The sequence below is a fragment of the Rhamphochromis longiceps genome, linkage group LG1 (assembly GCF_057381845.1).
Source record: "Rhamphochromis longiceps isolate RC_006_pf linkage group LG1, R_longiceps_female_GT1.1, whole genome shotgun sequence".
NCBI classification, from domain to species: domain Eukaryota; kingdom Metazoa; phylum Chordata; class Actinopteri; order Cichliformes; family Cichlidae; genus Rhamphochromis; species Rhamphochromis longiceps.
In genome coordinates this window covers 18,928,676-18,955,949 of record NC_140557.1, presented here as the reverse complement: position 1 = coordinate 18,955,949, position 27,274 = coordinate 18,928,676, and the positions used below count along the sequence as shown (strand labels likewise).

General features: G+C 40.0%; 3 protein-coding genes across 5 annotated transcripts; 2 read left to right on the top strand and 1 right to left on the bottom strand.

Moving 5' to 3' along the window:
• Positions 1-364: 364 nt before the first annotated feature.
• Positions 365-13,566, bottom strand: gfod2 (glucose-fructose oxidoreductase domain containing 2). Of its 3 annotated transcripts, XM_085401214.1 has the most exons (5): positions 13,542-13,566; positions 13,255-13,370; positions 10,071-10,188; positions 8,259-8,619; positions 365-3,871 (listed from the first exon to the last, which is right to left on the bottom strand). In XM_085401214.1, exons 2-5 carry the CDS (start codon positions 13,287-13,289, stop codon positions 2,976-2,978), a joined length of 1,410 nt encoding a protein of 469 aa, XP_085257340.1. In that variant the 5' UTR covers positions 13,290-13,370; positions 13,542-13,566; the 3' UTR covers positions 365-2,975. The 3 variants fall into 3 exon arrangements, with proteins under 3 accessions (XP_085257340.1, XP_085257353.1, XP_085257347.1); XM_085401227.1 differs by lacking the exons at positions 13,255-13,370; positions 13,542-13,566 and having other exon boundaries at positions 10,067-10,188; XM_085401221.1 differs by lacking the exons at positions 10,071-10,188; positions 13,255-13,370; positions 13,542-13,566 and adding an exon at positions 8,758-10,031.
• thap11 (THAP domain containing 11) lies at positions 13,357-14,889 on the top strand. Its single transcript, XM_085401240.1, has one exon. The coding sequence runs from the start codon at positions 13,528-13,530 to the stop codon at positions 14,356-14,358; it is 831 nt and encodes a 276-aa protein (XP_085257366.1). The 5' UTR covers positions 13,357-13,527; the 3' UTR covers positions 14,359-14,889.
• Positions 14,890-22,799: 7,910 nt separating this feature from the next.
• Positions 22,800-27,274, top strand: nrn1lb (neuritin 1-like b). The gene is made up of 3 exons (XM_085411125.1): positions 22,800-22,854; positions 25,750-25,897; positions 26,971-27,274. Exons 1-3 carry the CDS (start codon positions 22,800-22,802, stop codon positions 27,272-27,274), a joined length of 507 nt encoding a protein of 168 aa, XP_085267251.1.

Sequence of the window (27,274 nt, the reverse complement as noted above, 5' to 3'; positions counted from 1 at the left end):
ACGTGACATGCTTTGTGTTTTATAAAGACACTTAATGTAAACTCAACTTCCTGTTTTTGTAAAGCACTGTTGGGACACCATGAAGTAAGAGTGTAACGGGAATCTGTTTATATCTGCAGATCCTGCGTGGTGCTGAAGAAGGGGACAGACACGCCAGACCAAAGCAGTACACACCCCCTGTCACTTCCTGCCACACCAGCGTTAGCAACAGTGAAGCCACGATTTGTTAGGATAGTCAGCAGAAGTAAGAAGCAGTGAGTGACTACAACACCTGTGAAGCTTGTCTGGCTCGGAGCACATTTACACTTTCACACAGATCAAATCCAGTGATTTCACTCAATAAAAACATCAGTACAGTTTCTGAACGACTGGTGACCCCACATGTGTTTGGAAAAAAAAAAAAAAAAAATCTACAATTTACTTCAGTGCTTAACAAATGTAAACACACCTTAAACACAAACTTTAAAACCACTCAGGCTTTGAATCCAATACATCTCAGAGTTTACCACTAAACACTGAATGCTATGAAGAGCCGGCTGCTACTATAATTTTCTGCTTTGCAGCCTGAAGGCTAGTAGAAGCTCTCTGGTTAAATGGATTATGATCAGTGTGAAGTGGAAATCAGGTGCCAAGAACATCTCCAAAACACTCCCTGAGACACAATCCAAATAATCAACTGACGTTTGATCTCAGCAGTCATTGTTTGCCCAAAACATCACAGAAGAAAACCGAAACGAACAAACAAACAGAGCATGTGAGAATGACTCCCCCTAAGCATCCTAGCTTTTATTTTCAATGTTGTTGTCATCTTATAATCTATTTAATAAATCCATGGACAGTATAAACGATGGACATAGCTACTGTGATGCTCATAACAGCTTGCCAATCACAAGCTGCTAGCTAACCAGCATACCCTCAAAAATCTTTTTATCGGACACAAAGAATGACCAAAATTTAGAAAACAGACGTAATCATTTATTTAGTGTGACCCAAAATGAGTGACTCAACAGGAGAGTGTTTACACAGGTCAAATTCAATGGTCATTCCCCCCACAGTATTGCAGGTTTTGCCTTTAAAAATAATTCCGTTTATGGCACTTCTAGGCTGGCTTCAATTTTTAGACTTGAAAGCTTCGTTCATCTGTTATACTGTCTATGAAAATACACATCAAAATAAACTGGAAATACCAATTTAACATGGTGATAGTATTCCATAAGGTCTACATCCTTATGGAATACTATCAGTCCAAAATGGAAAAACAGGTGCTAAGCGTATGCACTAAAAACTCCCTGAGGCATAATTCAGTTATGTAACAGGACATGGCTGAGTCATCCATCCTAGAGTAGAGCTTTTATTTTGAATTTTTATAATGTACTTTGGTAAAACTGTGACTGCTGCTCTGTCTGTGCAGTAGGCAACCGTACACTTTCTACATCCTCTTTTCCAGCTTACAGGAGTAATAGTTCAGTATACATTTACAGTGGGGAATTCAGGGGCATTGCTACAGACTGTTACTTTATTCTCTACATAGCTTATTTTACTCAATCCCTGGTATCATGTAAGTCATGGCCATTTTGTAACAAACACATTATTAAACCTCTTTTTTTTCAAATGTCTAAAATATACTTATTACATGGTGAAAAATAAAATAGAAAGTAAACTGAACACAGCTCCATTATACTTACTCTAATTTGAGTTCTATCAGAATCACAACGGGTCATTTGTTAGTCAAATCACGCGGCTGCTGTGATGGTCACAGTCATGGCTGAGGTAAACACTCCCTCTTTTACAGAAAGGTGCTGTTAGTGTACATTAACACCAATATATTTCCATTCAAACATATTAAAGTCTAAATTTTATCTACAGTAGAGAATCACATGGTGTTCCAGTTTCCCTATAGTAATACACAGCATCATTAATCACCTGAAAAATGGTGCTTGAACAAATCTTTCTGTAGCTACAGGCGTCAGCTGGTGAACTGCAACCAATATGCTGAAACTTACAGACCTGGATTTGCAAAGTGGGGGAAAGGATCCTTGACCCAGAGCTGAAGGCTCAACAAAATAACTATCCTAAAACTCTGCTGTACCATCAAAAAAGGGTGGATATACAAGCTGAGACTATTAATTCAGATAAAATAGGCATACTGTACCCATTAACCCCTCTCACGTTATCAGCAGGCCAAAACAATCTCAGATATGACTGAGACACTCTTTTCAATCTGCCCTGAAACCACTGACTTCTTGCAGGGTTCAATGAACTGTTCCTGCTGGTGCATGGTTTATTAGCCAGCGAGCCAGCCGGTGGTCATGGAAATATTAGACTCAGCTCAAACTCTCTGGTGATACCCAAACTTTAAAAGAAAAAACAACAACAACAAAAAATTAAAAACAATAACCAGAAAAAAAGGGATGTTCAGGGGTAATGCACTTATTCAGACTTCATAATTGTTTTCTTTCTATATTAATAAATCTAAAGAAACTGCTCATAAGTTGAAAACAAAAAAAAAACCACCCAACAACCTAAAACCATTTTTTAAAATTAAAATCTACTATTGGCTAACAACTAATATAGGTCTAGATCCTTTTTTAGCCGAAAATCTGAAATCATGACTCCACAACTTCAAGCTAAGAATGATAATCAAGGCAGCGTAAGGTGACTGTCGGTGGGACACAGGGAGCTTTTAACACGTTTAAATGAGCTTTACAGCTATGATAATGTTTTCTGTTGAGAATCAGAATAATAGAGCTTTACAAATTTAGTGTACAAACAAATCACATCTGTGAGGGTTCAAGCATTCACAACACAGTCAAATAAAAAAAAAAAAAAGAAGAAGTTCAAATTGTGACAAGTGTGTTAAAAAAAAACAAGCCAAGTAGTCATGTGTCACATAAAAGGTCGAAGCAGCGGACTTGAAACATTCAGAGCTCCGTTTTGTCAGACATGCAGTAGTCGCACTGGGTGAATTAACAGATCTAGTTTTTGTTTCTCTTGAGAGCCTCACACAGGTTCTGGTTTGGATCAGGTTCATGACTCATGATCTCAACACACTCCCATTCTCCGCTGCTGCTGGACCGCTTCACCGCCTCCACCACCGTCTGCACGTACAGACCGTCCTCAAACGTTGGTGCAGTGGCAACTGGTCCCCGTGCCCAACACCGGCGCTCCTCCTTAGCCTGAAAAGACTGCCTCAGCGCCTTCACCATGGAGCTCAGGCCCTGCAGGAGAGGCAGGGGCATTTCTTTTACCTCTGGTCCCACCCAGCCGTTGTCACCTACCAACAGCTCCTCGCTTTTACTCCCGTTGCGTTGCCCATACAGTTCTGTCCCTCTGGCAATTAATCTCCCAGTGGATCCAACTACCATAACCTCATGTACAAACGACCCCGGCATATTGAAGTTTAGGGTCACAGTGCAGCACACGCTACTGGACCCTGTCCCACCCATCAACATTTGGAAGAAACAGAAATCGTCGCTGGTGACGCGGCGTATCCCTCGGATCAAACCGTTTTGCTGCACGAAGGTCCGCAGTAAACCATGCACGCGGTGTGCTCGTGTGCCAGACAGGTAACTCAAAAGGTCGATGATGGCGGAGCCAACAGTGTGAAGACCGCCTCCTCCCATCAGCTCCTCGCAGGTCCAGCCGTACGACTGGTCCAGCAGGCTCGGACCATAGACTCGGACATCACACACCTGCAGTTCGCCCACATATCCCTCCACCAGCAGTTGGCGCATTGCAACAAAAGCTGGCAGGAAGCGCAGGGTGTTACCCATAATGCTGAGCAGCTGTGGGTAGTATCTGGCTGCAGTGACCATCTTGAATGAATCCACAGCAGTTGCAGCTTTCTCACACACGACATTCTTACCGATACCTGAAGACAGACGGAGATTGAGCAGTTATTAACTTACTGCACTGATCTTTGGCGTAGAGCCAATGAGAACAGATTTCACACAATTTATTTATTTATTTTTTTACATAAGCTCAGATCTGCAGCAGTTTCAGTTCGGTGCATCTATCAGAGTGTGCATTTGATTGCTTTACTGTTCATTTACTCATTAGGTATGAATAAACCAAAATAATGTGATGGCATCTAGTGAGTGCAGCGTTTGCTATACATTTTAAATCAGACCTCACTAGCCGTTGGAATTGGTCCCATGGATTAGTCCCTCAGCAGGGAAACACTCAGGAAGTTGCAACTAAAACAGGAAACTGTGGTCAACGCTTAGGAATTCCATCAGATACAGAAAGCCCTGTATCAAGTCCCCTTTGATTGGGAAACCTTGTTGATTATATTTGCTTCAGTCTACTGCTGACAGAATTTTTCTTTCTTTTTTTTTTTTTAATTTGTAGCTACAATTGCTGTTGATCAAGGCTTTGATCACCATTAATCACACGTCAATAACAAACCCTGAAGAATACGTTACAGAGGAAATGCGTTTGAGATCTGACCTGCCACACCCAGCTGCTTCAGGGCACGAGCTGTTTGCATACACAGCTCTGAACTTTTCCACACCTCACCTGATGAAGCTGTATGTGACACAGCAAATGTTTAACATACAGGGAGTGCAGAATTATTAGGAAAGTTGTATTTTTGAGGAATAATTTTATTATTGAACAACAACCATGTTCTCAATGAACCCAAAAAACTCATTAATATCAAAGCTGAATGTTTTTGGAAGTAGTTTTTAGTTTGTTTTTAGTTTTAGCTATTTTAGGGGGATATCTGTGTGTGCAGGTGACTATTACTGTGCATAATTATTAGACAACTTAACAAAAAACAAATATATACCCATTTCAATCATTTATTTTTACCAGTGAAACCAATATAACATCTCCACATTCACAAATATACATTTCTGACATTCAAAAACAAAACAAAAACAAATCAGCGACCAATATAGCCACCTTTCTTTGCAAGGACACTCAAAAGCCTGCCATCCATGGATTCTGTCAGTGTTTTGATCTGTTCACCATCAACATTGCGTGCAGCAGCAACCACAGCCTCCCAGACACTGTTCAGAGAGGTGTACTGTTTTCCCTCCTTGTAAATCTCACATTTGATGATGGACCACAGGTTCTCAATGGGGTTCAGATCAGGTGAACAAGGTGGCCATGTCATTAGTTTTTCTTCATTTATACCCTTTCTTGCCAGCCACGCTGTGGAGTACTTGGACGCGTGTGATGGAGCATTGTCCTGCATGAAAATCATGTTTTTCTTGAAGGATGCAGACTTCTTCCTGTACCACTGCTTGAAGAAGGTGTCTTCCAGGAACTGGCAGTAGGACTGGGAGTTGAGCTTGACTCCATCCTCAACCCGAAAAGGCCCCACAAGCTCATCTTTGATGATACCAGCCTAAACCAGTACTCCACCTCCACCTTGCTGGCGTCTGAGTCGGACTGGAGCTCTCTGCCCTTTTACCAATCCAGCCACAGGCCCATCAAGACTCACTCTCATTTCATCAGTCCATAAAACCTTAGAAAAACCAGTCTTGATTGAGTATTTCTTGGCCCAGTCTTGACGTTTCAGCTTGTGTGTCTTGTTCAGTGGTGGTCGTCTTTCAGCCTTTCTTACCTTGGCCATGTCTCTGAGTATTGCACACCTTGTGCTTTTGGGCACTCCAGTGATGTTGCAGCTCTGAAATATGGCCAAACTGGTGGCAAGTGGCATCTTGGCAGCTGCACGCTTGACTTTTCTCAGTTCATGGGCAGTTATTTTGCACCTTGGTTTTTCCACACGCTTCTTGCGACCCTGTTGACTATTTTGAATGAAACGCTTGATTGTTCGATGATCACGCTTCAGAAGCTTTGCAATTTTGAGACTGCTGCATCCCTCTGCAAGATATCTCACTATTTTTGACTTTTCTGAGCCTGTCAAGTCCTTCTTTTGACCCATTTTGCCAAAGGAAAGGACGTTGCCTAATAATTATGCACACCTGATATAGGGTGTTGATGTCATTAGACCACACCCCTTCTCATTACAGAGATGCACATCACCTAATATGCTTAATTGGTACACAGCAAAATCTCCAGTGTTAAATTAACACTGGAGAGTGTCTATATGGGTCCACACCTCTGAGTGTTAAATACAACACTGTTGAGTGTTAAATTAACACTTTTGAGAGTGTTATATGTTTAAAAGTAACCTAGTCAGTTTTGATAAGATAAGATAGAACTTTATTAATCCCTCGGGTGGGTTCCTCTGGGAAATTCGACTTCCAAAAAAAAGCACAGCAACGACCGAAGTTACAGTTACAGAATTTTATATATATATATATATATATATATATATATATATATATATATATATATATATATATATATATATATATATATATACAGAGACAAATATAAATAAAATATACAAAGGGGATAAATAGAATAAATAGGAATAAAAAATAAAAATACAAGTGAATTGCACATTTCAAGTATTGAGTCTATTGCACTGTTGACTATTTACAAAAAGTATTGCACAAGGTATTGTACAGTGAGGTGAAGAGGCACTACAGCTTAGTTGTTCCCCCCTCCTTTGTCCTCCTGTTTCCTGTTTCCCCTCCCTCTCCCCTCCAGAGAGGAGTTAAACAGTCTGATGGCGTGTGGGACAAAGGAGTTTTTAAGTCTGTTAGTTCTTGTCTTGGGGAGAAGCAACCTGTCACTGAACAGACTCTTCTGATTGTTTATGGCCGTGTGCAGAGGATGCCCAGCATTGTTCATAATGTCCAGCAGTTTTGAAGATTAACAAAGACTAACACTGAGCAGTGCTGATTTTCTAACACTGGAAAATAACTCAAAATGTTAGAAATATTCCAGTGTTAGAAAACCAGCACTGCTCAGTGTTAGTCTTTGTTAATCTTCAAAACTGACTAGGTTACTTTTAAACATATAACACTGTCAAAAGTGTTAATTTAACACTCAACAGTGTTGTATTTAACACTCAGAGGTGTGGACCCATATAGACACTCTCCAGTGTTAATTTAACACTGGAGATTTTGCTGTGTAGTAGGCTTTTGAGCCTATACAGCTTGGAGTAAGACAACATGCATGAAGAGGATGATGTGGACAAAATACTCATTTGCCTAATAATTCTGCACTCCCTGTAGTCAGAATGGACACTGAACGATCTCCAGCCTACTGGGACAAACGGTGCGTGATGGTTGACTGTTCTCGTGTGGGAACAGCACACATAATTGTTTGGTGAAGTTCCAGCAAATGAGTGGGCACTCATGTATGCTGCTTCTTGCATGCTCTACCCAGGCAGTTCCCTTGCTTTAAACAAATGCAATATTTCCAGCAGTGAGAACGCATCTAAAGTAGACTATCACCTGGTGTGTGCTACATATGAGGTAGGGCAATTACCACACTGACAATCCATGGAGGTCATGTGTGAAAACAGCTACGGGTGCTAAATCGAAACCAGACCCAGAACTGAAACTTGAAGGGTTTCTATCTGACACATTTGGCTTGTGATGAAGCACAAAGATAAGTGGAGATACCCCCAGAGGAGCTGCATTAGGATTATAGTCATTACAGGTGGAAGCAACTAATAATACATTCCCCAAAATAACAGCAATATCATGATACTGAGTCCTACAGTTCTGGACACACTGTAAAACAAACATAGAAGATACATCAAATATCTGTATAACTAATAAAAAAAAATGTCCCTAATGAGGCTATCAGCAGTAATTATATATTTATTCGCCACACTGTGTGTGTAATCAATATTTTTCAGTTTAATTAGTGTGATTAATAATGCCACCGATGTGCTTTTCCCTGCTATCTGTGCTGTCTGCCATTTTCACCGTGTGAGTTTCTTCTTCACTGTAGCTTTGACTTTACCCTCAGTTGATTAATAAGTATCACCACAAGCAGGCATGAGGCACTGGTCAGTGTTTCAGAGCACTGCATGCTTTCATTAAAATTTTGTAATTTGGTACCAGAACACTGATAACATGAAAGCATTATTGCAAGAGGAAGAAATGTGCAATACTAACATGTGAATCTTAATATTTCAACCTTCATTTAGGGTGTTAACTCTTGAGATGATTTCTTTCATGACATACTAAATAGGGTTAGTGGTAGGAGAAACTGGAGGTCCTGTAGAAAGCCTGCACAAGAACAGGGAGATGATACAAACACTGTACGAAAGAGTGTTGCCTGGATTTGAACCCCTCATGCTGTGACAGTGCTAATAGCTCAGTCACTATGCTGCCAAACACACTGTGTTATATTATGTTATATTTGTGTTTATGGAGTCTTACCCAGTGCCTTGACTGCTATCTGCCTTGTCATGGATGGTGGAATATAGATGCAGACAAGGTCAACATCTTGATGCAGCAGGACGTCGTCAGATCGGCTGGTGTGAAATGGGATGCCGAGCTCCTTTGCCAAGCAGCATGCTTCCTCTTCGCTTCGCCCCCAGAGTGCATGAACCTCAAAGCCTTCAGCTTTTAGCAGTGGGACCAGCACTCGGGCCGTACTCCCCGTGCCAAACACACCGACTCCCGGCAGCATGGTAGAGCTGCTCAGTGGGACCCTATGTGTGAACCATCGCCAGTCACTCCAGCATCTCAACAGCAAATCATCCACTAGCTTTTCAAGGCCTGTGCTGTTGATTTTAGCCTATAAAACAATTAACAATTGAACAGTTAAAGAGCGATCAACCTTTATCCAATAACATAACAAAATCCTGGGAAATAAAAAAGCTCTTTGTGAATGCAGCACTAAGAAATGAGAAGGAGTAGTGAATAAGTGCTTTACCCATTTATCCCAGCTTTGAGTGTATCTGCAGGTCTCATGAAAGTTCAGCCCAGTTTTTCTTATCAGACCTCTGTGACAGGCTCTCATGCCGTGTCCTGCCACATACTTAACATGCCTTTCCTTGTTCACACCCACTGAATGTCAATGTCATCTTTTGTCTTTCAACCAGGCTAAACATAAAAACCAGCAGCCAGAACAATCTAATTATTTATCGCTCACTTAATGTTGTTCTGAAAGTTATAAATCACCTGAACCAGTATGAGTTTACTCCCTTGTTTTCCTGATCTGGAATGATAATAGACTGGTGACTGATTTAAATAGCAGGCCATATCTACATTAAATACATATGCATAAAAATCAACTAAGCTGAAAAACATACACAAAAACACAAAAAACATATCCTTTTAATTCAGAGGTTTTCCAAAAACTTTATAATTCAAAGTAAAAAGTGAAATTGATTTATAAATATTAAATGAACTAAATGTACCACTACAAAGACTACAGTCTTTGGGGACTGAATGTGGACTCTTAGGGAGAAGTAAGGGGGGAAAAGGAAAGGAATATGCTGAGAGGAGAAACAGGAGAACAGCAGCTTTGGCTCAGGTATGAACTTCTCTCAAGCCATAAATTGCTGTACCTATTTTCCGTTTTCCTAGCAAAATATAAAGAAATGCGGGGTGTGTCCATATTTAGCACAGTGCTATATAGGTGAACAATGAGCAGGTCTATCTTGCTGACTCTCCCTGTGGCCATGATGACTGTACAACAGAAGGGTGACGGAGGAAAGTCTGCGTGCCCCTGCACCTGCATTACCAGTGCCACCTTTGGGAACCTTCTCTCGTTTAAACCGCATCCGCGCCAGGCTAAAGCAGCCGAATGCAGCTGAAGTCTCTCACACACCGACAACACTGGCAACTGAGCCGTGCCGTGCCGAGTCAGCTAGACAGATGAGATATCAAAGGCATGACACACGGACTCGTCGCTTTCTGAATCAGAAGTAGTAGCTCGGGATCAGACATATGTCATAAAACACTGCAAACTTCCTCAAAGTGACCACGTCTTCGTTTCAGACACGCGTACTGCTACAAGTGCACACACACCTACACACACAGTGAGCTAGCTAAACAGTCAGGTTATTGATAACGTTAGCTAGCACGTTCAGCTAGCTGGCCAGACAACCGCAGAGCGTGCACAAAAAACTCCCAGTAAACGCAGATATTTCTCGGGCTCACTGTTTAGCGTTAAAGTATCTACAAACGGGTATTATTTAAAACAAATCCCAAGTGAAAAGCAAGGAAACGTTAACTACCTACTGTATTTGGCAGCACAACATCAGCGACGTCGGAAGGTGTCGAGCCGGGCGCTGCCCAGTTGCTAATGGTAACTTCAGCAGCAACAGCAATACTGTGACGGGAACCGGACATACTAAAGCTGTGAAGATAGGTCACCGGCGGAAAATCAACACGGGGGACTCATAGGAAACACGTTATGTTTAAACACAAAGATACTAAAAGTTTCACAAAACCTTGCTTTTAAAGATATTTTTTATTAATGTATAAATACGTCTTACGAATAAAATATGTGCCCTTGCTGTTAAGGCATTACTTTAACTTTCAATAGTTTCCCCATGATTCAGTGCGCTACCTGTACAAATCCCTCAGTACGTCGACTAGTTTCACTCGTTTAATCTAAAAATTTTCAATTCAGTTTTATATAAATCGCAACAACAGTTGCCTCAAAGCTTCTTCCAAGTGGGCAGTCGTCTACCCCAAAGCAGTTATCTCACTTGTTATTTTTAACCATTACCAAAACTCAAGGCGTAGCTACCACTCCAATCTAAATATATCGACAAAATAATTTGCTTGCTTTGAGACGAAATTAAGGTTTAAAACGGTTAAAAACTCTCTTAAAACTCTCTGAAAGTTATAGCCTAATTCTACCACGTTTGCTATTGCAGTGTTTTCCCTTGTATTTCAGTTACTTTAGTGACATCCCTCTCATATAATGTCTCCGGTTAAATGTATTTTGATAATTTATTCTGGTTAATTTTATTTGACAGTATTAGTTACAATTGCACAGATTTCACAGAAACAAACTCAAATATATATTCAATATTTGTTTGTGGAGAATCAATAGTGATTTTTGTTTGTTTTTGAATGGAGGGCCAGTAACATATGTTTCAAATAACCAGATAAGTGCCCTGATGCAAGTATAATAGCAGGACCTTACTTACTGCAACACAGATACCATTTTAAATGTATCTTTTTTCCCTGATAAGAACCCATTGTTAACTCTTAGTTCATCTGTTGGCACCATGAGCAACACACTAGACTTTAAACTTGTAGAGGTGTGTGTGAGCGCTCATGTTTAATGCTGCTGTTGGCAGGGGTGACTTTGGTTTACATTCTTTTGCCTCAGCCTTTTCAAATACAATTTATTTTTAAAAATGCTTTTAAACTTTGGTGTTTACTTTGTGAAATGATGTTAGATGAATACGGTATGAGGTTTATTTGGCTACTACAGATTTACAGTGTGTAAATAATAAACTAAATCTGCAGAAATAGCTGTGTGATGATGATCAGAAAAGTGACACCTGCAGCGTCCAAATCCACAACCATCCAGCCAACCACTAAACCAGCCAAACACTAAACCAGCACAGGAGTGCAGGAAGAGTGATCTACAAGGCCATCAGGTGGATGATAATGGTTACTACCACCTGGACAGTGTGGCAGCTGACATGGAAAGATGAACAAACAATCCAAGGAAACAGACTGAAAATCAGTCTAACTTTAAATTAGTGAAAAATACCTGTTGATACCTTTTTTGAAATTCTCATAAAATACACACATGATATATCACCATGAGTAAAGTAAAGTAAAACACATCTGGATCACAAATCATCCAACATTCAATATTGTTCACTGATTTCACCATATTTGCATTACAGTACAGAGGTTTGGGGCAATACTCATAAATGTTTGCTATCATCAATCTAGGTCCATAAGGATAATCCATAAAACTGGCTACAAAGATCATACAAATCCGCTATTCTTAAAATCAAAAATACCAAAATTCACAGACCTGGTTCATTTTCTCACAGTACAAATTATGTATAAAGTAATAAACGACCTACTTCCTGACAGTATTCTCAAATTGTTTTCTAAAAGGAAACAGGGATACAATTTGAAGGGGGAATTAAATTTAAAACATCCTTGTATCCGTATAACATGACAACGTTTTTGCATCTCTGTGTGTGGAGGGAGGCTGTGGAATAGAGTGAAGAACTGAAGCAATGTCCCAGCATGACTCAGTTCAAAATTGTGGTTTTTGCAAAGTAAAGGAAGGAGGTAGGGCTCTGATCGGGTGTTCTCACCCACTATTTTCACAACAGTGATGTGTATATATGTGTAGGTGCACAAGTATGTTTATATAAGTATATATTTAAAGTATAAATGTAAAAATATAAAAATAGATAAATAAATAAAAACACATGTAACATGTAATGTAATTGTAATGAAGAATTTCTGATGGACAGGGAAACAGGAAGAAAAAGTGTAGACTATTAATTACTAAATAGTGAAAGGGGGTGGGATTAAATAAGATTATGCTTCTTCCTTTTTGAACATGTTATGAGTTATTTATAATTATTGTTTTTTGTTTTCCTTTTGTTTTGCTGTGTTTGTTTGTTTGTCTCTTTTTTCTGTTGTTGTACTAATTTAACATGTTCAAAATAAAGATACAATACAATACAATACACCTTCTGTGGATGCTTATTAGATGTAAGTTGATTAGATATTTATACTGGTGGGGATGCACTGTTGCTATTATTAACGGTGATTTCACCCCAAAATATGACATTTACTGATGACAATGGCTGATTGTGTGATTAAGGGGGATAAAAGTTATAGGGTGAGACAGAGGCCTATGATCTGCTATAGCAACACCTAAAAGGGCAAGCCAAAAGAAAAAGCAGGACATTAAATTATTAGACTTGAATTTCATAAAATTGCTCCATCTAAAAAGTTTTTTATTCTCCATGGTTATTTCTGATTGCACATATGTATTAATCAAATTTTACACTATTGTTATTCTGTATTTGAAGTTTTCCCCCAATTAGACTTAGGTTGCTTTAATCAGTTAATCATCAGCTGTAACTGAAAACACCTTAGTTTGTGATTCTAAAAATTATTTTCCTTTGAGAAGAAAATAGAAGTCTGTCTGCATCTATATAAAAATATAATTGTTTTACATTAAAATACAGCGTTTGTTTTAAAAAGATCAATAATTAATTAAGTTATTTTGTTGTTTTTTAACACGTTGATAGTATTTTCTTTACACACACGCCTACTTGAACGGTGTCATTACACACACTGACCAGCAGAGGCGTTATATCACTAACGGTTATGGACAGGAAGCGCAAGGAATTGTGGGACTTTTAGTTCTCAGTGGTGGACGATTACCCTGATAACAGAGCTAAGAACAAGAAAAAACATTTACCGTTGAAAATAAAACAGCATCCGTGAATTCATCATATGCAAGAGCTTCGTGTGCTCCGCGGCCGGCTAATCTCGGATGGATTTAGTCGTCGTACGAAGGAGAGCGCCTCACTTTTGCTAAAAAATAAACAGGAAGTTGTTAGCGTTGTGGGACGTGTAGTTCCGCTTGCAGGCCGCCGATCTTGATAACATAGCATAGAATAAAGAAACAAAAAATAAAATAATCTTAAGTTCACCCGAAGGCCGCAGATTTAGCCTCGGCGCTGAAGTAAATATGCCTGGGTTCACCTGCTGTGTCCCCGGCTGCTACAACAACTCGCACCGGGACCGGGAACTGCGCTTCTACACGTTTCCTAAGGACACCGCTCTCAGAGAGCAGTGGCTGAGGAACATCTCCCGGGCCGGGGTCAGCGGCTGCTTCAGCACCTTCCAGCCGACTACGGGGCATCGAGTCTGCAGCGTGCATTTCGCCGGCGGGAGGAAAACCTACAGCATCCGGGTGCCGTCCCTCTTCCCTCTGCGAGGGGTGAATGAGCGCAGGAGTCGGCGGGGCAGAGGCAGGAAAGTATCCGCGGCGGTTCCCGCGCCCGCCGCAGCTGCGACCTCCGGAATTGTTGTCACCAGCTCCGTGCTGGGCAGCACCGCAGAAGGAGCCGAGGCCAACGCAGGCGGGGAAGCGAGCGACGACAGCATCACCGTGGTGCAGATTGGCCAAAACGGGGAGTACTTGGGCACCGCGCGACTGCCCGTCCAAACGGAGGGGACATCTTACACGGGGCAGGTCGGCGGTACAGCCGAGGTAACGGCTGGCGACTCACAGGTGGACACCTCATCCGCGGCGGCACCGGTGCAGTATGTCAGCGTGACCAGCAGCCCGCTGGACCACTCGTACTCTCTGACCACTGGCACCACGTCGGCCGAGCTACTGAGGAAGCTGAACGAGCAGCGGGACATCATCGCGCTCATGGAGGTAAAGATGAAGGAGATGAAGGCGACCATCCGCCAGCTCCGGGTGGCGGAGGCCAAGCTGCAAGAGGAAGTGCGGGAACGGGACCGGTTGCTGTACGGCCACACGGTGGCTGCTAACGTTCGGAAGAAAATCTGATGGGATGGGTGAACATCCCCGGAGACGAGCCGATATACAGACTCAGACTGACGGAGAGCAGATGGACAGCAGATCCAGCCCCGATTTCTACGAAACTGAGAGCGATGACAATTTATTTTCAAGTAGAGCTTATTTTTATTTTTATTTGCGTTTAAATTTTTTTGTAGGCTGGCTAGTTGATGTAGCTGATAGTAATAAACTTACTGCTAATCTAATTGAAACATGCACAGTCTGCCTCTGGTCTGCAGCCAAACCAAGATCACATGAATCCATTCAGACAAGACTCGTAGTTTGCACAGACTCACATTTCAGACTTATTTATGACGGGACAGACTGAGGGGACACCGGCGAAGGACATGCTCAAAACTGCCTAGCTGCATAAAATGTTTTTTGTCCTTAGGCTGTTTTTGTTTTGTTTTTCCAACAGAGTTTAGGAGCTCTTGTTGCAAAAAAAAAAAAAAGGATAACACCCCACAATAACATGCAAAAATGCGCCAAGATGAAGTATTTATAGGATTTTTTTTTTTTTTTTTACCAAAACACTAATCTTGGCCTGCTTAGGGTTGTAGTGAACTAAATAAAACTCTACCGCGACTGTTTCAGAGTTGCCTTTAAAGGTACCTTAAGATTATTTCCATTATTTTTGTTGCTAGAGGTATTTTTGCAACTAAGAAGAAGAAAAAAAGACTTGAAGAAATTCCTCAAAGCTTTAAAGGGCACTTAAAATTAATTCTTATTAAAGGATGCTTCTTGGGGACGTTTTTTCCCTAGTTTTGGGGGAAGCAGCACCTACTTCTTTTTCATTTTTTGGGTGTGATTTAAACATTTTACGTGCCTCTTCCCTATTCTTCACACAGATGTTTAGTTCCCACATATTTGTCCTGTTCATCAGTGTTTTAAGCACAGGCTATTACAAACATTTCATATTTTTGAAGCTGATCTGGCAGCTCATTGTTTAAGACTGGCAAGTTATTTCTCAAGCCAACAAGCATTTTGTCTCATAGCAGCATTTTAGAGACTTCTGGTGGGGGAGAAAGGATCTGACAGTGTTTCTGTTGTTTTCTTTTTAAACCTTCATTGATATTGGGGGGGTGGAGGGGTTTGGCTCATGTGAGCTCATCCCCGGACTGCGGTGAGGGGTTTATTTTAAAATGACATGAAGATTTGCAGTGGCTCTTGTAAGTAATATTACAAATTTTTTCAGCTGTGTTGAGTTGTGGACAAAATAATACAATTTGTATGAAATAAACTTATAAAAGACTCGTGTTGGAAACCTTACAGTTTACGATCGTCGCGTAAAGTGCAGTGATCTTAAAATTATTCACACCCAAAATTTAATTGGATTTGAATTTTCCCCCGAGTGGGTGACAGGTCTGGTCTGCCAGTTTACATCATCATCATCATTGTTTAGCACTAGTGGTGCCTTCACAGATGCACAGGATAGATAATCTGTGCAGATTAATAGCTCTGCATCATAGAGATGCTGACTTTGGGTCTACAAATCTCTCTTTAACTCACAGGATGCATAGTATTACTTCTATCAGGAAGTTAAAATTTTGAGGGGTCAGAAAACAGCTTTATATTTTACGTCATTGTCCAGGCTGGATCTCAAGAACATATTAGAGTTTTTGGATCTTCTTTGTGTGTTTTCCTTTCTTTTCATGTCAGAGTTTTAACTTGCTTTTGTGGCTCTGTTTATAAACCCGTGCTCTGACTGTTGTTTGAATCCAGCACCACCTGAAAACCTGAATGTGATGGCCATCTTTGGCCTGGTGAAATCATCTTTCTAATTACACTGTATGTTAAATTCTATTTCTAAATGTCTGAGAAGCTGTTTTTACCAACTTAGCTAAAGTGAGTGAGAAGTGTTTTTGGCCCCACAGTATTTTGTTGCTCTTCCCCAAAGTTTTACACAGTTTTTTGCTGGCATTACATTCAAAATAACAGAGATAGGACTTTATTTAAAAAAGAAATCACGAAGCTGAAATGCACGAAACTGAAATTTCTAATATAATATTGCACAAAGAAAACAAATGAAATGTTTTCTCGCTTAAATGTAATGAGTGCCTTCTGTTTACGGCTTACACTGAAACTGGGTTGTATAATGTCAGAACAAAAGATGAATTTTTTATATCTCTCTCTCTCTTTGCTAGTGTAAATAACAAGCCTAAACGGATTAAAGAACCAACTCACCAAAGAGAAATCACTCCTCAAAAAATGATCTCTAGTCGTATTTTGCTTCAGATTTACTAAATTGTTAAATTAAGACCCAATTTGTCAATAAATGAGGATAATTACTAGAAAATAGTGGATTCAATTACACGTTCTGACTTCTTGCTTTAATGCAAATGTGATTTCATTTTTAAAACAGCAAAGTGTCATATTTTAGGTGACTGGAGGTCAAAGAAACTGATTCGTCATCTTGTCCAGTCCAGAGTTTCAGGACAGGAATAATCATCCTTACAGTCGGAGTCTGAAGCATGATTTTTACCCTCTAGATGGCGCTAGGATAAAAGCTTGAAGAAGAGAAGCTTCAGCTCCTCTCTTTATGACCTAATTTGCTTGATCTATCTATGTGTGTCTGCTGGCCAATCTGATGCTCATTTGCTTAATTGTTACAGATTTTAAGGAAGTGAAATGCTAATTATCTTAACACGAACATAGGCATGTAATGCAGTTCCACCGCTCACACTGGAATGGGTAATTTTTGAACACCTAATGTATTAATGTGAAACAGAGAAAGGGGGAGCGATGGATGAATGGATGGAGAGAGAGCATTGGAAAGAGCGAGGATCCAGATCCTAATCTCATCTGGATTTATCTTTTCTACTCCCTACAGTGTTGCGTAAGGCCTTAATCCAATGCTGTCAATCAAACTTACACAACTCTATCTTCCTTCTTGATGGCTGTTGCCGTTTACCACTGCAATCAGGCCAAATGACATCTTTTCAAGGCAGGTTTCATTGTTTAGGTACAACAATGAAAGCAACATGTGATTCTGAAATCCACTGAAATAAGACTTTCTGTATATAAACATGGAAAATCTTTGAAGTGTGTCAGAAAGGGTGCCTTTATTATAAGTAATCCAGGTCAAAGTTTATAGTTTTGCTGGTCATGATCTAAAAAAAATTAAGGAAGCAATGTTAGATTTATAGAAAAGAAAGTTGCATGACATCATTTTGCAATTCCCTATAGCTATATAATAATCCACCTGTATCTTTCAGTGTGTGAGTCTAGATCAGGCGGGGTCATCCTTGGACAGCTGACAGTCTGCAGGATTGCCATTTAAAAACTCTGTCATATCCTACTAATGCTGCTACTGCATATTTTGTTTTTAGTGTGAATACTTAGTGTGCTACATGTATATCAATATTCACATCTTGTGTATATTGTTTTACTTGTAAATTGAAATGCTTGAAACTTTTTCTACACTATTAATTAGGCTTTCAGTTTCCTTTAGGAACATACTTTTTGATAATAATAATAATTACTGAATAATATTTAATTATTTTAATAATTCTTTTGACATTTTATATTGAGCTTCTATTCATCAGATTGTGTTTAAATACTTTGTGACACTTTAAAGCTTTGACTTCCTGTATTAAAAGAATAAGAAAAAACTACATTGTCCTTTTAAAACAAATCGAATAAGGAATATTATATCTGGAATCTTCTGCGACCATCGTCTCAACTGCTCATGACAAAGCAAATCGCAGCTCTCTGCAGAGCTGTCCAGGAAAACGCTGGTGGGATCATCACACAACAAGCTGGGTGTCCTGCGTGAGGCAAACAGGACAGTTTCGCAACAGCAAAGTAACCGTGCATGGATCACGGCTCTGAGCTAAGTGAAAGAAGAGGAGGAGGAAAACGGTCAGCGCAGCACTTCACAAAAGTTGTCAGCAGGAGTCCTCTTTGAGGAGAATCTCACAACAAAAGTTGTTTTCAGTGTGGATTGGTTTTAATTTAAACACAAGGTCCAAACATTTAAATATAGCCTCAGGATAAACTGCAGCCGTTCAGGGGTGTGGCATATTAGGACCCTGAGCACAGGGAAACTCCCGACACTGGCTGTATCCCAATTCAGGGTCTGCAGCTTAAAGTACGCATTTCAAGGCCGATTACGTCACAGCGGCGCGCCGAAGGCTGTCCCAATTCAAAGGCTGCTCGAAATGCGGCCCTGAAATGCGTCCTTCTTTTCCCTGAATTTTAAGGCTGTGGCAGTGTAGACTTCGTGGCCCAACATATCCCAGAATGCATAGCGCGGCGGTGGGTGTGGATAATTTTGCCGAAAAAAAACGGCGGATGAGGGGCGGCCAAAGAGTAAACTTTAAGTACTGAATATAATGTCACCTATTTATGTGCAAATGTTTAATAACGAAGAACATTAAAACATTACTGTTGGCCACATGTCGGGAAAGTTATGTGACATTAGTGACGTTTGTACTACTAACTTGGTTTTAAAGCCTTTACTTTAAAATATACGCCGTTCAATAGCTGAGCTTAATCTTACAGAGAATGATCAAAGCTCATGTAGAAACAAACAAACAAATGAACAAAAGATTTTCTCCTTCATTTCTGTCAAACAAAGCTGTATGACACGTTTCCAGCTGTTAGTATCAAGACACGAGGACTAAACCCCAATTCAACCAGACCCAGAACTGATCCAGAATTAAAACAGGTCTACAACAGTTCAAAATCAGGACTACTTGGGATTTAACCAAGACAGAACCAGAATCAGAACTAGATGATAGTAGCACTAAAGATCATCATAGACCTGCACTACACTTATTTTTTAATTCTACCAAAGTACACTATTTAGATTGAGAAAAGTTTATATAATTATTTAGCCTTGTTGTATAAACAAGCCTGCATAACTTAGTAAATATAGAATTTGAAAAATAACAAACCTAAAAAGAAACACTAGGTACGAGATACATGACGACCTATGATACGGTGATATTTTTGGTAAACGACCATTTGACTAACATGTCTGTCTCACCTGCTCTTGTTCCATCTTTGTTCTGTCCTCATTCTCCTCTCTGTCCCTCTCTCTTTGTGCTGACAATCATCAAATATACAGTTGAAACCAGATATTTACACACTCTTCAGATCAAAACACAAACACTTTTTTAATTGTAACATCAAATCAGACTAAATGTTTATTTTTTTTTTAGATTGATAAATATAAAAACATATTTGTTAACTTTAAGAGAGAGAAACTATCTGTATTTCTTAATTGCAAATGGCACCAAATTGTATTCAAACTTGAGCCACACTTATGGAGCTCCACAGTTCTTTTCCTGGTGTTTTGGTTGACATCTCTTGATTTTCCCATTTCAAAGAAACAGGCTCTGTGTTTTGCCTTATATGCATCCACAGCTGTGCCACCAATTTACTCACATGGACTCTACTAACCTATCAGAAGCTTCTTCAGCTCAGAATGGAATCCTCTGGAGTTTTCTTATAAATTAACAATAAACTTAGTGTATATGTGCTCCTAAATTTGATTAAAGTGATAATAAATAGACAGCTCTGTCTCTCTTTATTCTGACATTTAACTAATTCAAAATATATTTCAATATTTATCTAAAACAAAAGTTTACTCTAAATTGATGTTGTACAGTAAAAATGTTTTATGTTTATGTTTTATGTAAATATCTGGTTACAAATGTGAATATCTTGCTGTGTACTGAAATCCCTCTTGGTTTGCATAGAAATATACTGAACAACATACAAAGCATAATATATAAAATAACATTTACCTGAGTTTTTTCTTTGAAAGAAGCCTCTAATGTCCATTCTTATATTTCAGTACATAACTGAAACTGATTTAGTCGGGGAGGGTAAGAACTGAAAATATGAAATAAACACAGGTAAGCTAAGACTCTCTCTAAAAAAATAGCATTTGTTCGCTTTTCATTTCGCCATTTGTTGATTCACTTGAAGAGCAAGTAACGTAATATTGGTCAAGTGATCAGTTTGATATCAATCTTTCGTGATGCACCGTCATATTTACATTATTTGTAAGGTACGAATGATTTGCTTTGGTACCTGGTCAAACTTAAGCTCTCCTTAGAATGGCTGGCTCCGTTTCTCCAACAGCGCACTCACAGGCAGCAGCTGCCCCGCCCCCTCGCTCAGTCGCTTAGTGCCTGAGCTCGGATCATACCAATATCAGGGGGGATTCACGCACAGTCGTAAATTCCCACAGTGTGCACTACGTGCTTCGAATATTTTGTTTACTTTTTGTTTTATACAGTTGTCAGCCAGGCATCTAACTATGAAAAAATTACACTCCAAAAGACCCCGGGCTTAAGCCCAGTAAGCCACCCCCACGCTCCGCCCCTGATATAAAGTCCTTGATTTGGACAATCACAAAGCATGTAAAACATGGACATCACTTCCAAATCTCAAAAATGAAGCCAAAGTTCTTCAAAGCATGCAGTCTTTGGCCAACAGAGGGCGACTCCTGTGCTTACAAAAAAAAAAAAAAAAAAGACTGAATACAATTTTAGGGGTAAAACAGTCCTTCAGATCCTTTAATCTGTGAGCCTCTTTCCTAACTTCACGGTTTCAGTTGCTAGTTTTGCGTCTTACATAAAATGGCAATGTTTACTTTTAAATCTGCGGTCCCTGTTAGAGCCACCAGGCCCTCTGACCACCACCAGTAGGCAATGGGTGAAGTGTCTTACCCAAGGACACTACAACCGAGACTGTCCAAGCCGGGGCTCGAACCGGCAACCTTCCGATTACAAGGCGAACTCCCAACTCTTGAGCCACAATTGTCCCCTTTATATAGCTGAAATATATAAACAATGGAATTTCCTTTTTTAGAATAGCAAAAAAATCTAGATAAGTTCACCCAGTTTACAGTGCAGTGAAAAAGTATTTGCCCTCTTCATGATTTCTTTATTTATTTCATTTTTGTCACACTTGCATGTTTCAGATATAACCTGATTATATACAGCACGCTCAAGTTTTAGAACATGAACTGATGGCCAGACATTCTTCTTTTTTCGCCCAGGTCCTGAAGCAGCAAAGCAGGCCCAGACTAACTCTTGACCACCACCATGTTTGACTTGGTACGATTTTCTTTTTAAGAAATGCTGTGTTAGTTTTATGCCACATGTAACAGTAACTCAAACCTTCCAAAAAGGCAAACCTTTGTCTCGTCAGTGCAAAGAATGTTTTCCCAAAAATCTTGGGGATCACAAAGATGTTTTTGGGCAAATGTGGGTTCTTTCGAGACTTTTTGGAAGAGTTATTGAAACGCTTCTTTAGTGACAGTGGCCCCTCCTGGGAAGGTTTACCACAGTTTGAAGTTTTCTCCATTTGTAGATAATAGCTCTGGAGTCCTAAAGCCTCAGAAATGTCTTTGAAACCTTTCCCAACTGATAGATGTGAATGACATCTTTTTCATGGCACCGTAAATGTTACACATCTGCAATATGACATTGCAAAGTGATGAATTTGATGAGCTAATGCAGATGTTTCCAGGAAGACTTTTTGCCAAAGTAGCTCCAGTGATGTATCGATTCAGGGCAGCAGCTTGGGACACAGACAGATTACTCTGCAGTCGATGGTTGTTCTAAGCCGCAGATTAACAATGGGTTCCTATTCCTCCTGTGTCGGTATGCAGATGTCAACCAGGACTTATACTAATGCACAGAGTGTGAGCCATCTGGGAGGGTGAGGAGGGGGATGTAAGATGGAATCACAAGGAAGTCAAGGAGTAAAGATCACAAGCACCCATTTTCAACAGTTTAACAGTTCTGTCTTTGTCTCTTATTGTCATAACCTAAAAAGCGGATGAATTCTCTCGTGGGCTGAGGCTATTCCCAGAAGGCGCTGTGGAACCACATTGGACTCCCAGGTGAGCCTGATTGTGTTATCCTCACTGGGATGTCATCCATCTGTGCACAAAAAAATCCTCCTGCCTCCTGACACCTTTAATAATGGTTTGTTTGACTGTTCACTTACAAAGTCTCTGTTCAATGGTTAAAACAGATTTTTGCAACAGGTAGGTGTCTCACAAGTGTGAACAGCAAAATCATTATAAGATCATATATCTGGGTTTCAAACAAATGTTCCAAATACTGAAAACCGGAAATGAGAACACTCTAATCCACTGTGCTATGATGTGATGCTCTCATTGGTCTGTTGCTCCAAGCCTTCCCAGTGCACACACACACATACACACAAGCACAACATCCTCTTACTCTCTGTGATGCATTGGTCCCTTTCACTGTTAATCCAGCTGGGTTGTGCCTCCGTGCATTGCTGTACTTTTGCCATCTGATAAATTCCCCACGGATGGTCGGAAAAACCACATTTTAGGCCAGGAATTTTGCACTTTTTGGATTTACGTCAAGTGGGAGCTTCACATCAGAGCCTCTTGCTCGGGGGTGGTACTCGGCTCCACGGGACTTCTGAGCCAAACAATGAAGTCCCATCCAGGTAGCTCGACGGTGCTGCTGCCCATCGCCCTCTGCCTCAGTAAGGAACTTGCCGTACTCTCCAGTTGTAGTGTGACCGTGTTGTACGTGTTTGTGTGCAATCCAGTCTTGTGGGAAAACTTTGTAAGTGTTGAGTGTGCTCTTCACTGCCCCAATTTTGTCCTGCGTCTGTATACGGATATACAATTTCTTTGCACTTTCAGGTTTGTCAGAAAAGGTCCAGAGAAGTTCAGATGGCTTATAAGGGATGTTCCCTTCAGCTTGTTCTGATATTAATGAGAAAGGTTTTACAAATGCGCTTACCTTAATGAAATGTTCTCCAGGCTGTTTGTGTGTTTGTGTGTGTGCATGCAGAAAGGTGTACAACATTGTGTATTTGAGTGTGAACACCAATGGAATGAAACTAAGTAGATTTAGCTGAGGACAAATTGGAGCCTTCTTTTCATACCACGTTATATTTCTGCTACAACACATATTAAATTTGATCTAACCTTTACTTTACTGTAATATCTTTCAGATTAAAATCTTTTTTCCAAGCACACATTGATTTAAAAAAAAGGAAACAATAAAATAGAATAAAATAGATACCCAGTGCAATGCAGGATATCAATTACACTCTTCGGTTACAGAATCTTTCTCCCAGGGAAACAAAACCATTTATCTTAGAGATAAAGATTAGATTCATTTTTTTTATTTGCCATTTGTACACATACACTAAGTCTGGGTACACAGGAAACCATGTGCAGAGTTTCGAGTCAGGGTTAAATAAATAGTCTTCAGAGCAGACTTTAAAAAGTCAGAAGTTTTTTACTTTGCTACATTTATTATATTAGTATTAATGTTATTCAGTATTTGAATTATGTAGATTTGAGCATATATAACATAGAGAACACACAAAATATGTTGTTGTTTTTTTTTTTATCACAAATCAAACTACTCAGAAGTTCATAAAGGTACAGCTGAAATGATTAACTGATTAACCACTTTTTCATTTTGTGCTCAATTTTTCTGCTACTTTTATTTTTGTTCAGAGTATCTGTGGCTGGATTTCTCGCAAATTTTTAAAAAAAGGGTAAATAAGTTGATGCAGAAGAAAATAATCAGTTTCAGAAGAAGCTCAGGCACCCTGTAAGATGCTTGTGGTAATATTTATTATTGTATAAGTTATATTAAATATATTTATTATATATTATTTTATATTTTATGTTATTATCTTTATATAAGGTTTTTATTAATAGTAAATAATGCAAATTCTGCTTCCACCTTGGCTGTCCTAACAATATAAAGGTTTTTGGGGTTGACTTTTTAACATAGCTACATAATGCCCTTGAATAATTGCCAGAAGGATGTTTCTGCACTAAATTAAGGCATTGCAGTGAACACGACCTTTATCCTTTTGCATATAAAAGTCACAACATCATCATTTTATCTCCATTTGTCATTTGTGTGAAATTCTGTCTTAATTGGAGCTACTGAGTTATCACAAAGCAACATATTTATTGAGGTCACAATGTCTTTGACCTTTGAGTGCAGAAACGTAATCAGTTCATCCTCGAGTTCAACTGAACATTTGTGGAAAACACGAAGAAAATCCCTGGAGACATTGTGCTCATGAGAACACTTTCCAACAACCGGGAACCATAATGCAATTAGCTGTGACTTGCAGTGGTGGTGAAGCGTGCAACCGCATTTTATGAATGAAGCTCATTTGTGGAAAAATCTACCAAGTAACATGGAAATTTCGCAACAGGAATTCATTACATTTCTGCAGAGACAGCTATTAAAAAACATCTGCAAAGAAAGAACACAGAGAAGCAAAAGCAAAACATCAGGGGTTTAATGATGCAGCTAATAACGTGCACTGGCATTAGGCAGAAACAAGGTCGTCTTAGACTGATTGAATCACAAAAGTTCCAAGTGGCGTGTGGAGAAAAGGCAAAAATGTCCTAGATGTCACCAATTTCTGAGCTAATTTTTCAGACAAGCGGTTTGTTTTTGCAATGCATATTTAACTTTTGTTTTATATCCTCTGGTCAAATGTATACAGACAGCCAGATCTCCTTTAGGATTGCTGTTTAAGCTCTGTTCTTTAATTCAAATATCAATGCTTCAATATTCAGTGATATATAAAATAAGATCAGTGTTCTTTACACCCCGTGTAAGCAGCTTGTCCAGAGCCAACAGTAGTTCTGAACCACAAAGGCAGAAATTAGACAAACTGCACTCAGTCACATCCAGTACATTAGAAAGAGAGCATCCAAATTTCTGTGTAAAGCCTGGAGCCAGAAAAATGAAGGCTGGTTTAGCATCAGATTGATGTTTATGGTTTTAGGGGTGACCCTGGAACAGCTCATCAGGTCTGCTGGCAAACGAATGTGTTCGAGGCCAACGACAAACTGAAAGCGATCTTGCAGTACAGATTTACTCCCAAATCAGTGCTCCAGTCAGACCTTGTGTCTCAGCTTTTCAGGAAGGTTTCAGTGAAAACTCAAACTACATAAGGACATGTTTTATATGACATGTTATATGTGGACTGACCGATGCAACCATACAGCTTATACATGGCTTTATAGTGCTACATGGAATTTGGCTCTGAGGGTGTATAATCCCTCCAGATGAATGGAATACAACATATTTCTGTATCTGTTTGATCCATCTAAGAACCTGATGGATCACAACTATGAACATACAAACATTGTATTCAAATCCTCAACAATCTAGTGGTTTTATTTTTCTCCCATCATAACCTTTTAGTTTAGTAACACTGTATTTACAGTCTCCTCATGTATGCATTCATTTCTTCTGCACTGAAAAAAGGAGTGTTTTATATGTCTTTAGTGCTCAATTGTGAGAAAGAGCATCGACCTTCTTTAGATAAAATGATCTTTTTGTAGTGTTCAAATATGCTTGTGTCTTGTCTTTCCCTCTCCACCAGGCTTGGTCCCCGTGTGTCTCAGCGCTGCAATCCCTGTTTCATGTGGTTCCATCTACAAGCGCTTTGCTCAGTGTTTACTCACACTCGGGGACAGTTTAGTGGACACACAAAAAGAGCAGAGCACACAGGACATCGATGCCATCTGCAGGTGTGTGTTTGTGTGTGTCAGTCTGTCATTTTTTTAATGTTATGTTAATGAGACTTGAAACTAGTGACTGAAACCACACAGCCTTTGGGAAAGTGTTCACTGAGGTCACAGATCAAGAGCTGAAGGGCTGTGTTTCTTTGTCCTTTCAAAATATTTTTTGGACTCACCTGTTTTTAATGCATACCAAACATATTATCGCTGGATGAATTTATGAATCAAATTTAGTTTTTCAGTTCCAGATAAACAGATCTGACCAATCAGGCCACTGCATCTGGCAACCAGTGAGCTTGTAGGTTAAAATGCGAGTGATCTGGAATTGGTAAGATAATACTGGTTTACCTCAGACACACTGCTAGTTGCTGCTCTGGGTCAACTGGATCTCTGCATCCTCAGAAGTTGTTACAGGTCTTCCAACAACAGCTCAAACTGCCTCATTGACATCCTTAAATATGTATGAAAGCATCCTTCTCATGAGAATCGGATGAATCTCAGTTTCTTATGATTTTTGTTTAGAAACATCAGGGCCAGCTCATCAGTGCTTGATATACTCAGTTGCTTAGTGGTGCATTTTTGAGGTAAAAAGCTTCACAAAAATATATTTACAGTGTGTACACGTCACACAAACCTGCTTCAGAAAGACGGTGCATGGGGATCTGCCAGGCCCGGGAGCCATCGCCAGTCCCCTTCGAGGCCTTCCCCAAACCGCAGCTCAGTTCATGTCCAAGCCTTCACTTTTATCTACTAAAAACACTGTCAAACCTAAAATGAGGACGTGGGCCCAGCGAGTGAAATAGTTTTTTTTTTTTTAACAATGCGCTGTGTGCAAAGGCCTTAAGAATAAAATATGAAGCTGGAAGTAAACATAATAGGTCTCCTTCGAATTACCAGAAAATGAGCTGTCTTAAGTCTGTGACCCAAAAGTGATGTCAGAGGGTCCTGCAGGACACCAGAGAAGTGATAAACCACAGGAAGTCTGCTACTTATCAACGCTGTAGTAATCTCATTACTTTAACATACTGGGTTATTATTGTGTTGGAGATGCTAACCTCTCTTCCTGTCCTGGTTCTTTCAAGGTCCTGGAATGCATTTCACGTTTGTGCCAACTCAGCTCTGGCCGGCTGTCCTGGAGAAGCAGCAGCTGTTTGGGAGTCTCTAAGACAAGAGTCCAGGAAGACAGAGTTTTCTGGAAACCTCTACAACATGTGCGCCAGCCGCACAACGCTCCCACCCAGCACCGTGCCTGCAGCTCAGAGCCCCCCCACGTCCGACCAGACAAACCAGGAAACACTGAAAGGGCAAACACACAAGCACAGCCCCACACTCTTCACTGTACTGCTCCCTGCGTGCAGCATGCTGCTAGTTCTGCTCAGGAGTTAG